The sequence below is a fragment of the Pantherophis guttatus genome, chromosome 16, assembly GCF_059756535.1.
Source record: "Pantherophis guttatus breed Tessera chromosome 16, ASM5975653v1, whole genome shotgun sequence".
NCBI lineage: Eukaryota > Metazoa > Chordata > Lepidosauria > Squamata > Colubridae > Pantherophis > Pantherophis guttatus.
In genome coordinates, this window is record NC_142078.1 from 4358088 (window position 1) to 4370877 (window position 12790).

The 12790-nt window shown below is 46.3% G+C and overlaps 1 protein-coding gene across 2 annotated transcripts in view; it reads right to left on the minus strand.

Moving 5' to 3' along the window:
* Nucleotides 1-560: 560 nt before the first annotated feature.
* Nucleotides 561-12790, minus strand: part of ADGRD2 (adhesion G protein-coupled receptor D2) — a 59874-nt gene continuing 47644 nt past the window's right edge. The window contains exons 22-25 of one of the 2 annotated variants that reach the window (XM_087879886.1): nt 11244-11382; nt 11099-11157; nt 5403-5433; nt 635-733 (exon numbers count right to left, since the gene is read on the minus strand). In XM_087879886.1, the coding sequence (XP_087736012.1) occupies nt 726-733; nt 5403-5433; nt 11099-11157; nt 11244-11382 (237 nt within the window). In that variant the 3' untranslated portion in view covers nt 635-725. Of the gene's footprint in view, nt 734-5402; nt 5434-11098; nt 11158-11243; nt 11383-12790 lie in introns of both variants that reach the window. The other variant, XM_087879887.1, reaches the window with a different exon arrangement.

The following is a 12790-nucleotide window of genomic DNA, read 5'->3' on the forward strand; positions in this document are numbered from 1 at the left end:
GCAGGAGGTAAAAAAAAAAGGTTCCGACGATCGCGCGGCACAACCGAACGTCACAGCTGGCTTTTCAGGGGAGGCGTGACGTCGCAAACGGTTGCCGCTCTAGGACGCCACACTTGCTCTCCTTAACCCCCGGGGCTCCGCAGGCACAGTTTGTGTGAACCTTTTTAAAAATTTCTTAAAAGCAATTTTTACTACCTATTCGCCGGAACCAGTAGTAAAAAAAAATGCTTTACAAAAGGGGAAAAAAAAAAAAAAAGATTCCGAGGATCGTGCGGCACAGCTGATCTTTGGAACCTTTTTTTAAAAGAACTTTTTTTTTTTAAAGTATTTTTTTTTTTACTACCCATTCGCCTGAACCGGTAGTAAAAAAAATGCTTTAAAAAAGTAAAAAAAAAAAAAAAAGTTGGCCACACCCACCCAGTCACATGACCCCACCACCACCAAGCCACGCCCACAGAACCGGTAGCAACCAATTTTACATTTCACCACTGCTCCAGAGACCCAAATAAGCCACAATCCACAGTGGGAGGGCAGGGGGGCGGGGAGGAGGGGGCGGGGCTATGGGAAGTGAGAAAGAAACTGTGAGAAAGCATCTTGGTTAGTAAATCGTAACTTCAGAACCAGGCCTGGCAGAGTCTGGAGAAGGAACCTTCTCTTCTCCATCTTCTGGGTTTTTGTCCCTCAATAGTCGCCGGTTGGAGACACGTCGCTGGGAACAGCTCTGCTCATAAGCCTGTAAGAGGAGAAAATGTCCATCATGGTTTAGCTGTTTTGGCTTCTTTTGATTTTCACCTATTTTTTTTTCAGTCTAAAAAGTAAACCGAAGGATGGAAGCTAATCTGGGATTGACGGGCCGTACATTAAAAAATAAGGACAGCTCGAATCATCCTGGTTTTTCCAAACTCACCCAAAACTGGAGATGTCGATGTCGATGTCTCCCACCCCCAGAGGGGTAACCCCTCCAGCAACATAGATTAGATTAACAGAGTTGAAAAAGGGATCTTGTAGGTCATCTAGTCCAACCCCCCATCCAAGCAGGAGACCCTACACCATTTCTGACAGATGGCAGTCCAGGCTCTTTTCGAAAGCCTTCAGTGATGAAGCTCCCACAACTTCTGAAGGCAACTTTTAGTTCCATGGGTTGATTGTTCTCACTGTCAGAAAATTTCTTCTTATTTCCAGGTTGAATCTCTCCTTGATCAGTTTCCATCCATTATTCCTTGTCTGGCCTTCGGGTGCCTTGGAAAATAGCTTGACCCCCTTCCTCCTCTCTGTGGCAGCCCCTCAACTATTGGAAGATGCTCTCCTGTCTCCCCTGGTCCTTCTCTTCACTAGACTAGCCAGGCCCAGTTCCTGCAACCGTTCATCGTATGTTTTAGCCACTAGTCCTCTAATCATCTTAGATAGATTCAGATTAACAGAGTTGGAAGGGACCTTGTAGGTCATCTAGTCCAACCCCCTGCCCAAGCAGGAGTCCCTACACCATTTCTGACAGATGTCAGTCCAGGCTCTTTTCGAAAGCCTTCAGTGATGAAGCTCCCACAACTTCCGAAGGCAACTTCTAGTTCCATGGGTTGATTGTTCTCACTGTCAGAAAGTTTCTCCTTATTTCTAGGTTGAATCTCTCCTCAATCAGTTTCCATCCATTATTCCTCGTCTGGCCTTTGGGTGCTTTGGAAAATAGCTTGACCCCCTTCCTCCTCTCTGTGGCAGCCCCTCAACTATTAGAAGATGCTCTCCTGTCTCCCCTGGTCCTTCTCTTCACTAGACTAGCCAGGCCCAGTTCCTGCAACGCTTCATTGTACGTTTTAGCCTCCAGTCCCCGAATCATCCTGGTTGCCCTTCTCTGCACTCTTTCTAGAGTCTCAACCTCTTTTTTATAGTGTGGTGACCAAAACTGGATTCTAGGTGTGATCTTACCATAGCTGGAAGATCCCAGCCTCACCGTTACCCCCTTGTTTTCACAACAGAGGGAAGAGGGTCTCACCTCTTCTGCCGCCCCTTCTCCAGCCAAAGGAATGCACTTCCTTTTTGTACCCCTTTCTTGGGGCCAATGGCTCGGATGTTCCCACCCAGTCTTGGGTCAACGGTACCCCTGATTTTCCAACGCTGGAACCCGAACTGCCAAGGCTAAGGGTTGGGTGGGGAATCCTATCTCGCCGGCAGCCTCCCGCTTGCCGATACGGTTCTCCATCCTTCCTCCCGCACCCCCCCGCCCATCCCAGCCACCTCCCCGATCCTGTCGGTGCCCAGCTGCAGGCACAAGGAGCACATGTTGCTATGCGCGGCTTAGCAACATGCAAGATGTATTCAGAAACCATAATGAAATTATCGCGGGGAGACAATTGCGGTGACACTCGAGGAGACAGAGGCCACCTCAATCGCCAGGCGATTGAACAAAAGAGACACCTCATTGTGTGGGGTAAATATATGACAATATTCTTTCCCCCTCCTTCCCTCTCCCCCCACCATCACACACAGACACCCCCCCCTGCACGGCCCACCCCCTCTTTTGCAGGGCGCTCACCTCCCCACATAATGGAGCGTAATGAATATCACCAGATCATACCTCCATAAAGGCAGCTAGGAACACATTGGGGAGGGGGTGATGTTTGGGGTGAGGTTGGGGGGGGAGGAAGAGAAAACATGTGGTCCTCTTGTCAAGTGAATGGGGTCCAGAGGCTTTCGATGAGGAGGGGGGGGACAGAGAAAGGAAGAGGACAATCTATTTTTTTTTTCCATCAGCACTTTGCGCCGTGTTTAATAACAGCATTGTTCTCTTTCTATCCCCGAGGTCTTGAATGCAAATTTGCGGTTTGAAAACACGCTGGCGAATAATGGAAATCGGTCAGCGATTCCCACCGCTGTGGCGGTGGCGGATGGCCTGATCGGCAAGCTGGGTTTTTTTTCCCCCCCTCATCTTTGCAAAAGTTTGATATTAAAAATTATATTCGTGACTTTCTCAATTATTCTGCAGAGAGGGAATACAGGCAGCCGTTGACTTAACCGCCGTTCCTTTAAGTGACAGTTCAAAGTTATGACGACGGCGCTGAAAAGAGTTCCTTAGGACTGTTTTTAGGACAGCGCTAAGGCGCTGAGCTTGTCGATCAGAAAGGTCGGCAGTTCAGCGGTTCGAATCCCTAGTGCCGCGTAACGGGGTGAGCTCCCATGACTTGTCTCACCTTCTGCCAACCTAGCAGTTCGAAAGCAGGTAAAAAGAAATGCAAGGAGAAAAATAGGGACCACCTTTGGTGGGAAGGGAACAGCGTTCCATGCGGCTTTGGCATTGAGTCGTGCCGGCCACAGGACCACGGAGACGTCTTCGGACAGCGCTGGCTTTGAAACGGAGATGAGCACCGCCCCCTAGAGTCGGGAACGACTAGCACATATGTGCGAGGGGAACCTTTACCTTTATAGCATCATCCCCAGGATCACGTAAACAAAATTTGGATGTTTGGCAACGGGCCCATATTTATGATGGGTTGCAGCATCCTGGGGTTGTGCGATTTCCCTTTTGCGACCTTGTGACGAACAAAGTCAATGGGGAAGGCGGATTCACTGAAACAATCAGGTTACTAACTGTGGCAAGTGGGTCATAAAATGAAGGAAACTCGCTTAACAAATGTCTCGCTTAGCCACAGAAATTTGGGGTTCAGTTGTGGTGTTAAGTCGAGAACTAACTCTGGTCTGTCCTAGGCGTGAATTCTGAGCAGGACAAGACTCCTGAATAGTGGAATTTGAGACAGGATTAATATGTTTGCAAAACTTGGAAATCGATCGACAATTTCTGGCCTGATCTGGAAGGCATTTTTCACTTTGCAAAAGTTTGATATCATTATCATTATCATTATTATTATTATTATTATTATTATTATTATTATTATTATTATTATTATTATTATCTCTTTTATTCATTAAACATGAAACTCGGTCAACTGAACATTCCAAAATGCATCACAAATACCATTGACTGGTGCTAATGGTTGATGCAGGTTGCAGGCGGTTGTTGTTGTTGTTGTTGTTATTATTATTATTATTATTATTATTATTATTCATTAAACATGAAACTCAAGTCAACGGAACATTCCAAAATGCATCACAAATACCATTGACTGGTGCTAATTTTTTATTATTATTATTATTATTATTATTATTATTATTATTATTATTATTATTATCTTTATTCATTAAACAAGAAACTCAGTCAACTGAACATTCAAAAATAATATAATAATTATAATAATATATCATTATTATTTACTTTATTCATTAAACATGAAATTCAGTCAACTGGACATTCAAAAATGCATCACAAATACCATTGACTGACGCTGATGGTTGATAGGGGTTGCTGCCAGCATCCTAGGTATCAACCAAGTACCTTCTTAAGATGTACGATGTTCCAAGTAGCACAGTTTTTTGCAGTTCCGCTGGTGTTATTGCAGGAAGCTGCAATTTGCTGATGTCTGTTATAAAATTCTTGGACATGGTGCCAAGTGCCCCGATGACAATGGGTATCACTGGCACATGTTTCATCCATAATTGCGTACTTTCGATGGCTATTATTGGTTAATCTTTAGTGAGATTCACAGCCTTTGAGGCTGGTTAATAGCTCAGCAGCTCGAGTCCTAACCAAGGACCTAGGAACTGTTAAGGTATCGTCGGAGGATGTCAGCTGTTCCGAGTAAGGTGGTTTTTTGTAGAGTCAAAATGTTCAAGTCCGGCAAATTTAGAATTTCTAGATAGCGGGGTAGCCTTTTGGGTATTGCTCCAAGGGCTCCAATTACAATCGGGACAACACACGATTTCTTTTTCCACAGTCGCTCAACTTCAATTTGCAAATCCCGGTACTTTGTGATTTTTTCTTGCTGCTTATCTTCAATCCGTGCATCACCAGGTATTGCAATGTCAATGAACCATCCTTTTTTTCTTTTCAACTATTGTTATGTCAGGTGTGTTGTGGACCAAGTGCCTGTCAGTCTGAATCCTAAAGTCCCACAAGATCTTGAGTTTTATTATTATTATTATTACTATTGGTTAATCTTTAGTGAGATTCACAGCCTTTGAGGCTGGTTAATAGCTCAGCAGCTCGAATCCTAACCAAGGACCTAGGAACTGTTAAGGTATCGTCGGAGGATGTAAGCTGTTCCGAGTATTATTATTATTTTTTATTATTTATTTATTTGATTTATTATTATTATTATTATCATTATTATTATTATTATTATCATTATTATTATTATCATTATTATTTTGCAAATTTCTCAACAATTATTCTGCAGGGAAGGAATAAGCGTGACAAGGCTCCAAGATTGTAGAATTTGAGGCATGATTTCTCGAGTTTAAAAGTCCTGAACCGGTGAAAATGCAGCAAGGCTGAACATAATAGGGGAAGACCTTACCTGATGATTTGAAGGCAGTCAGTTGTACAGCCTGGAAAAAAAAAAAAGAGAAAGAGAGAGAAAGAGATGGTGATCTGATCCCGCTCCCCAAATCTCTGAAAGTAACCCCCATTTGTCTTCAGTCTCGCAGCAAAACAATTTCCCACAAAAAAAAACAAACAATCTCCAGTTAAACTTTGCTAATCAAAACTTTCACCTGTGTCCTTTTCGATTTGCAAGTGTGAGCGGCGTCAATCACATAACCAAACAAGCAGTGCTTAAAATCCCATTCTTGGATGACCAAAAAGACCTTTTTTTCCTTTTTTTAAATGTGCTTATTGTCCTAAACCAAAGTTCGGTTCTGTCTTTCGCCTTTCTGTTCTGAAATGCTAAGAGGTCATGGATCAAATAGTCCCAGCTCAGTTTCTTTTTTTCCCTAATTTCTTTTCTGGATCGCTGGCTTTTTCCAACCTCCGTTTCCCTTCAGGACTGGAGATGCAATTGTTTTTTTTTTGTTTTTTTAAAAAAGAGAGTCTTATTTCGTGTTTTTACGATGGAAACCCTGCCCCCTTTATAAAAACTATTTTAATCCGCCTCGCAGGGGTGCAGCCTCCTTGTGGCTGGAGCCCTAAAGCATGATGTGAGTTGTACTCTGTATGCCTGCAAAAAAAAAAAAAGCTAGCAACTCCATTTCCAGAGATTCAGAGGACTAAAGGGACACCCCGAGGTCATCTAATCCAACCCCCCCCTCTGGACAAGGGGCTGCCCAGTCTTTTGGGGAAAAAAAACTTTTTAAAATCGTGAGCGAGTTGCACAATCACCACCACAAAGAGCCTTGAATTCGACCTCAATGCTAGCTGCGTTGTTCACCCCGAATTCAGCAAAAACCCTCGGTGGGTTCAGCTCACGCATATCAACAGCCCCCGGGGGAAACCCTGGTTATGGTTTTATGGCGGATAAAATATTGTTTGAGCCCCGTGAGTGTATCTACATAATGCCTGTGTATGTATATAATGTGTCATCAAGTCATTGTTGAGTCATCAATCTCCGCCTCGATATTCTCCATCAATATGCACCGACTCGCATAAATACACGCCCGCGCACCACTCTGGCTGAAAGAACCTGCTTCTTTTTTAAAAAAAAACCCACAAAGCTAAGTTTCTAGACCTTATGACCAGGAAGTCGATCTTGAACGACCGAGAGCCGATCTTTGCATATTTTCTCCCCCCCCCCACCTCACTTCACTGCCTATTGTCGAGGTGGATCATTTAATCCTCCCCACTGGCTTGTGCATAAGAAAGAAGGGGGTACCCATTAAACCGACAAACCAACCGGTAGTCTTTCCACAGAGAAGCGTTGCAAAAAAAAGGGAAAAAAAGGGAGAAGAATTTTATCCCTTTGCACCCCTTCTGGTCTCTCCAGCTCGTGGAAAGTGATGGGGAAACCAGGCGCGAAACTTCCGCCTCCGAAGTACCAACGTTGGCCTTGGCATTTAAAAACCAGCAGCGACGCTTAAGCGCTGGGTGGCTTAATTGCTTTAGCCTCTGCTTAAGAACCGGGTGCCCAGTACCTTGGCAATGACCTGGGTTGCTGGATCTTAAACACCCTGGCAGGTGACTGGTACCCTGCTTTCCTTAGCCCACTCCCGAGCCAATCAAGACCCTCGAAAGAAGACGCCATGCCAAGGTTGCGTGGCACGATCACTTCGCTGATTAAACAGGGGTGGTGGGCAGGAAAGAAGAGTGGGGGGGTGTGTGGAGAGGGAGGAAGAGTTGTTTATTTGACAGAGACGCATCGGGTGCCCTTGGATGTCAAGTTGTCCGAACGCAACATAATCCTTTTTCAATAGTCTGGCAGAAATGCGCGGCCCCACATCGTCATGGCTTCGGCTGGGAAGCTGCTCTCACTGCCCACGACGGAACGGGTGACGGGCGAACAACGGAGGGGGGTAACGGAGCTCGGAGGTTCTCCTGGAAGGGATCCCATGGAAGGGTCCCCCCCTTTTTCCACAAAGCTCAAAGGGGCGGTGGGTGATGGAGAGACCCAGCTTCTTTTCTGGACATTGGGGAGGGTTAGGGTTACATTGAAGCCCAAAATGTTGGAAATGTAACCAACGACAAAGTACCTTCTTTCACGCTTGGTGGCCATGTCCCGAAGTGAAAAAGTACTGGACTAAGATACAAGGATGGCTACAAGAGTGAATAAAATGTCAAATAGAACGAAACCCGGAAACGTTTCTCCTGGGAATACTTAAAAACAAAATTTGATAGAAAGATAAGGTATTTGATTCTACACGTATTAACAGCGGCAAGAATTGCGTTCGCGCAATACTGGAAGGAACGCCGTACACCGCCAGAGGGATTGATCATTCAGAAGAGATACATGAATGTGCCGAAATGGATAAAACGTACCCTAAGAACTAAAAGAAAAAGATGATTCGGAATTTTATGCGGTTTGGGGGAAAATGGCACGCTTGGGTAGATAATAGAAATAAAAATTGGAAATATACATAAGGCTATTGAGGATTAGATATTGGAATGTATATCATGTAGACATTGTATGGAATGTTGATCTGAAGTATACAAAAATGACACAGTCTGTTGATTATGTACTAGAGTTGTGTAAAGGAACATTGTAATAAAAATTACTTAAAAGGAAAAAAAAAGGGTTTACATTCTTAACAGGTTGAGTGGACATCCTACCTGCCCTGTGGCTTCTTGCCCAGGTGTGACAGCCGGGAGACTCTGCAGGATTAAGGTGGGATCCTTCTACACCGGAGCGATGTAGAAGGACTCAGGGGATTAACTAAGATCTTCAGAAGGTGTCAGATGGAGGATTGGTTGCAACCTTAGATTCTCGAGAGGTAACGCAGGTGGGAGGAGGGAAAATAGGCAAGACAAAAATCAGGTTTTTTTTCCTCCTTCTTGCAGGTGGGCATGGAGAAGAAGAGACAAATGCTTTCTTTCCATGAAAGGCCTCCTAGATCAGGGCGTCACCAAGCTTTTGGACCTCAGGGACCACTAAATTCATAATTTTAAATCCCGCGGACCACTAATACGATCTGCTTAACGATCGGCTGGGTGGGCGTGGCAAGACGGTCATGTGACTGGGTGGGCGTGGCCAACTCGATGTCACTCACGTCGAGGGGCACCTTGCCAGCCTCTACTCGCTACTCCTCGCCGGGGCTCCTTAGGACCCCAACAGGAAGCAGTTGCTGGAGCTAAGCAGCCACCACGAGAAGGAGTTGGCAAAACAGCTGGGCTCAGTTCAAATTCGATCTGGCCGAGAAGGAGGCTCAGCAGAAGCACCTCACTGAGGACTAGAGGCTTTCCAAGACCTGCGGGAGTGCAAGGCCAGGTACCGGCCCCTGGAGGCTCAGCAGGCTGAGATGGTCAAAGAGCCTGGTGGCGCAGCAGACTAATAGCCTGTTATTATCATTCAGCTGCCTGCAATTACTGCTAGTTCGAATCTCCCCAGGCTCAAGGTTGACTCAGCCTTCCATCATTTCTAAGGTGGGTAAATTGAGGACCCAGTTTGTGGGGGCAATAAGATGACTTTGTATAAATATACAAAAGGATGAAGGCTATTGCTTAACGCATTGTAAGCCGCCCTGAGTCTTCGGAGAAGGGCGGCATATAAATCAAATTAAAATAAAAAAAATAAAAATAAATGGTCAGCCAGTTCCAGGCCATGATGCTGTCCCACTTGAACAAGGCCCTCCGGCTCTTTGCCACCAGCGGCGCTTCCCCTCCAGCCCAAAGCCCCACACCAGGAGGCTGAAGCAGACCCCAAGTCGGAATTTCTGCCCCCCACTGCCCCCCACAAAAAGACCCCCAAATGGGGAGACTCTCTGCAGCAACACAAACGTTCATTGCACGTATCCGTCCCAGGGGCCGTTGTTTGAGGACCCCTGATTTAGTGCAATATAAAAAAATGCAAATCATTTTTCTGCAGACCACACACCCCTGTGTGCTCAGTTAGGGACATCCTTCCATAAACTGGGCCCACAGCCTTCCTTGAGACAATGGGGGACGATTAGTCTCACAAATCTGTTCCCCTCAGCACACATCTTTCTCCCACAAGATGGTGTCCTCCAGATGTTTGGGAGTCCAAAGATGGCTGAGAGGAAGAGGAGTTGTGTGGAGAAATGCACAATATGGTGCTTGACGGAGGCTAGGAGGACGTACACCCCGCACTTGGCCATAAAAACCTGTTTTACTCAGTCACAGTAGAGTTGGAAGGGACTTTGGAGGTCATCTAGTCCAAGCCCCTGCTCTGGCAGGAGGCCTGTAGTAGGGATTCGAACCGCCGAACTGCCGACCTTTCTGATAGAAAAACTCGGCGTCTTAGCCACTGAGCCACCTAGTTAGGCTCCAACAGAAAGAGACAAAGAGTTGAGCTTGCTCGATGCGATAGGCTCACACTGACCAAGTGGCTTGATCCCAAGGGGGCAGCCGATCATTTAGGGCCTGTGGGGGCTCCCCTGGAAACAGCAAAGGCATCCTTGGTCCCTGTGCCAGCGAAAACGGGGGCCGGGAGGGGAGGGCTGCGTGCCCCGGCCCCTCCGAGCTCTGTTTTCACTGGCAGAGGACGAGCAAAACAAACTAAAAGCAAAAGAAAAGAAAAGGGAGAAATGTTTCCCCTTTTGCATTTGAGCATCCAAGAAGGAGGAGAGGAAAGGAGAAAGAGAAAGAGGAAAGACAAAGAAAAAGATGGAAAGAGGGGAAGAAGGGAGGAAGGGAGGAAAAAAGAAGGAAAGTGGGGATGGAAGAAGAAAGGAGAAGGAACAGGGAAGGAAAAAGGAAGGAAGGGAGGAAAGAGGGAGGAAGGGAAGGAAGGAAGGGAGGAAGGGAGACAGGGATGGAGGAAAAGAGAAGGAAAGTGGGGATGGAAGAAGAAAGGAGAATGAACAGGGAAAGAAAAAGAAGGAAAGAAGGAGGGAGGGAGGGAAGAAAGGAAAGAGGGAAGGAAGGAAGGAAGGAAAAAAAGGAAAGAGGGGATGGAAGAAGAAAGGAGAATAAACAGGGAAGGAAAAGGAAGGAAAGAAGGAGGGAGGGAGGGAAGGGGGAAAAGAAGAAAAGAGGAGATGGAAGAAGAAAGGAGAATGAGCAGTGAAGGAAAAAGAAGGAAGGAGGGAGGGAGGAAAAAAGAAGGAAAGAGGAAATGAAAGAAGAAAGGAGAATGAACAGGGAAGGAAAAAGAAGAAGGAAGGAGGGAAGGAGAGAAGGAAGGAAGGAAAAAAGAAGGAAAGAGGAGATGGAAGAAGAAAGGAGAATGAACAGGGAAGGAAAAAGGAAGGAAGGAAGGAAGGAAGGAAGGAGGGAGGGAGGGAAGGAAGGAAGGGAGGGAGAGAGGGAGGGAGGAAAAAAGAAGAAAGAGGGGATGGAAGAAGAAAGGAGAATGAACAGGGAAGGAAAAAGAAGAAGGAAGGAGGGAAGGAAGGAAGGGAGGAGAGTGGGAGGGAGGGAGGAAGGAAGGAGGGAAGGAAGGAAGGAAGGAAGAACGATTATAATGAGAGGGAGGGGGATCCGAGAGAAGTCCTGCCTTATCACTTGGCCATCACAGGTGCCCCCCCCAACATGCATGCTGTCCACCCCGGCCACGCCCACCCCAGCCTTCCAAAGTCCAACACAACCCTGATTGCGGCCCCCAATGAAATCGAGTTCGACACCCCTGATGCAGGGCATCTTCTGAGAGGTGGGCGGGTGGGAACTTACCGGTTTCTCAGGTGACATAATGGATGACACGCTCCGTGGGATTTTGGCACTGAAGTTCCCTATATTAGGAGAGGGGCATCAGTTGGGTGCAACAGCAAACATCCGAACGCAGCGTCTGCCTTCCTGGCAAAGCTGCTCTCCCTACCTTTGCTCTTGGAGTTGGACGCTGCCGTGTCCTTCTCGCTGGAACAGGTTGTATTTTCCGGGGTGGTTGGGTTGAATCTGGCCATCTCCCAGGAGGTGTCCCTGGGGCTTGACAGATAATTGACAGGGTGGGAGCAGTTCTGAAACAAGAAGAGGAGAAGAGAACATCTGGAGGAAGAGGGCCTTCCCTTGAAGCCTGGGAGAAGCAGGAAAACCCTTCTGAGATGTTGAAAACGCAGGTGGGCCTCCATAACTTTGTCCAAAGAGGGGCTGGATCCAGATCCAGGCAGTTCTCCTCTGAGCTGACCCATTGAAAGCAACTGATTGAAGATGGTTTCGACTTCATTTCAAAGGTAGGAGAGAATTTGGTCTGTCCATCCATCCCTGGATCCAACTCCCTACCGCTTTGAAGGCAGAAAGTTACTTCCTCTGGGAGAAAGCTAAACTAGGTTTGCCTCCTGTAGATGCTAGCTTACTTTAGAGAGGGGATATGGAGACTCCCATTCAGAAATTCTACCAGGCCAGTCTCAGAAGAGGCCTTTTCATATCTGGATCACAGAAATCCAGATGTTCTTTAGACAGTGTCCAAGAGTCACCGACAGCTCCAGCGTGTCGCTGCCCCATATCAGCCAACTCGTTTTTTTTTTCAGACCATGAGCCACGGTGGTGCAGTGGTTAGAGTGCAGTACTGCAGGCTCCTTCTGCTGCCTGCTGCCTACCTACAATTTGGCAGATCGAATCTCACCAGGCTCAAGGTTGACTCAGCCTTCCGTCCTTCCGAGGTGGGTAAAATGAGGACCCAAATTGTTGAGGGCAAGAGGCTGACTCTGTAAACCGCTTAGAAGGGCTGTGAAAGCATTGTGAAGTGGTATACAAGTCTAAGGGCTATTGCTATTTGTCTCTATGTATGTCTGTCTATTACATATCTATCTCTATCTCTATCTCTATCTCTATCTCTGTCTCTGTCTCTGTCTATCTCTCTGTCTATCTCTCTATCTATCCATCTATCCATCTATCTATCTATCTATCTATCTATCTATCTATCTATCTATCTATCTATCTATCTATCTATCTATCATCTATCTATCAGCCATGGTGGCCCAGTGATTAAAATGCAGTATTGCCGGCTAACTTTGCCCACTGCCAGGAGTTCAATCTGACCAGCTCAAGGTTGACTCAGCCTTCCGTCCTTCCAAGGTCGGTCAAATGAGGACCCAGATTGTTGGGGGTCATAGGCTGGCTCTGTAAATTGTTTAGAGAGGGCTGTAAAGCATGAAGCAGTATATAAGTCTAAGTGCTATTGCTATTTATGGAAGGATCTGTAAAGATCTTGGATCTGGTGGATTCCCACATCATCTGAAGAGGAGAGAATGAAGGCACCTCACAATTTTTTTAAAAAAAATTGATTTATATGCCGCCCTTCTCCGGAGACTCAGGGCGGCTTACAGTGCGTTAAGCAATAGCCTTCATCCTTTTGTATATTTACACAAAGTCAGCTTATTGCCCCCACAACTGGGTCCTCAATTTACCTACCTTAGAAAGGATGGA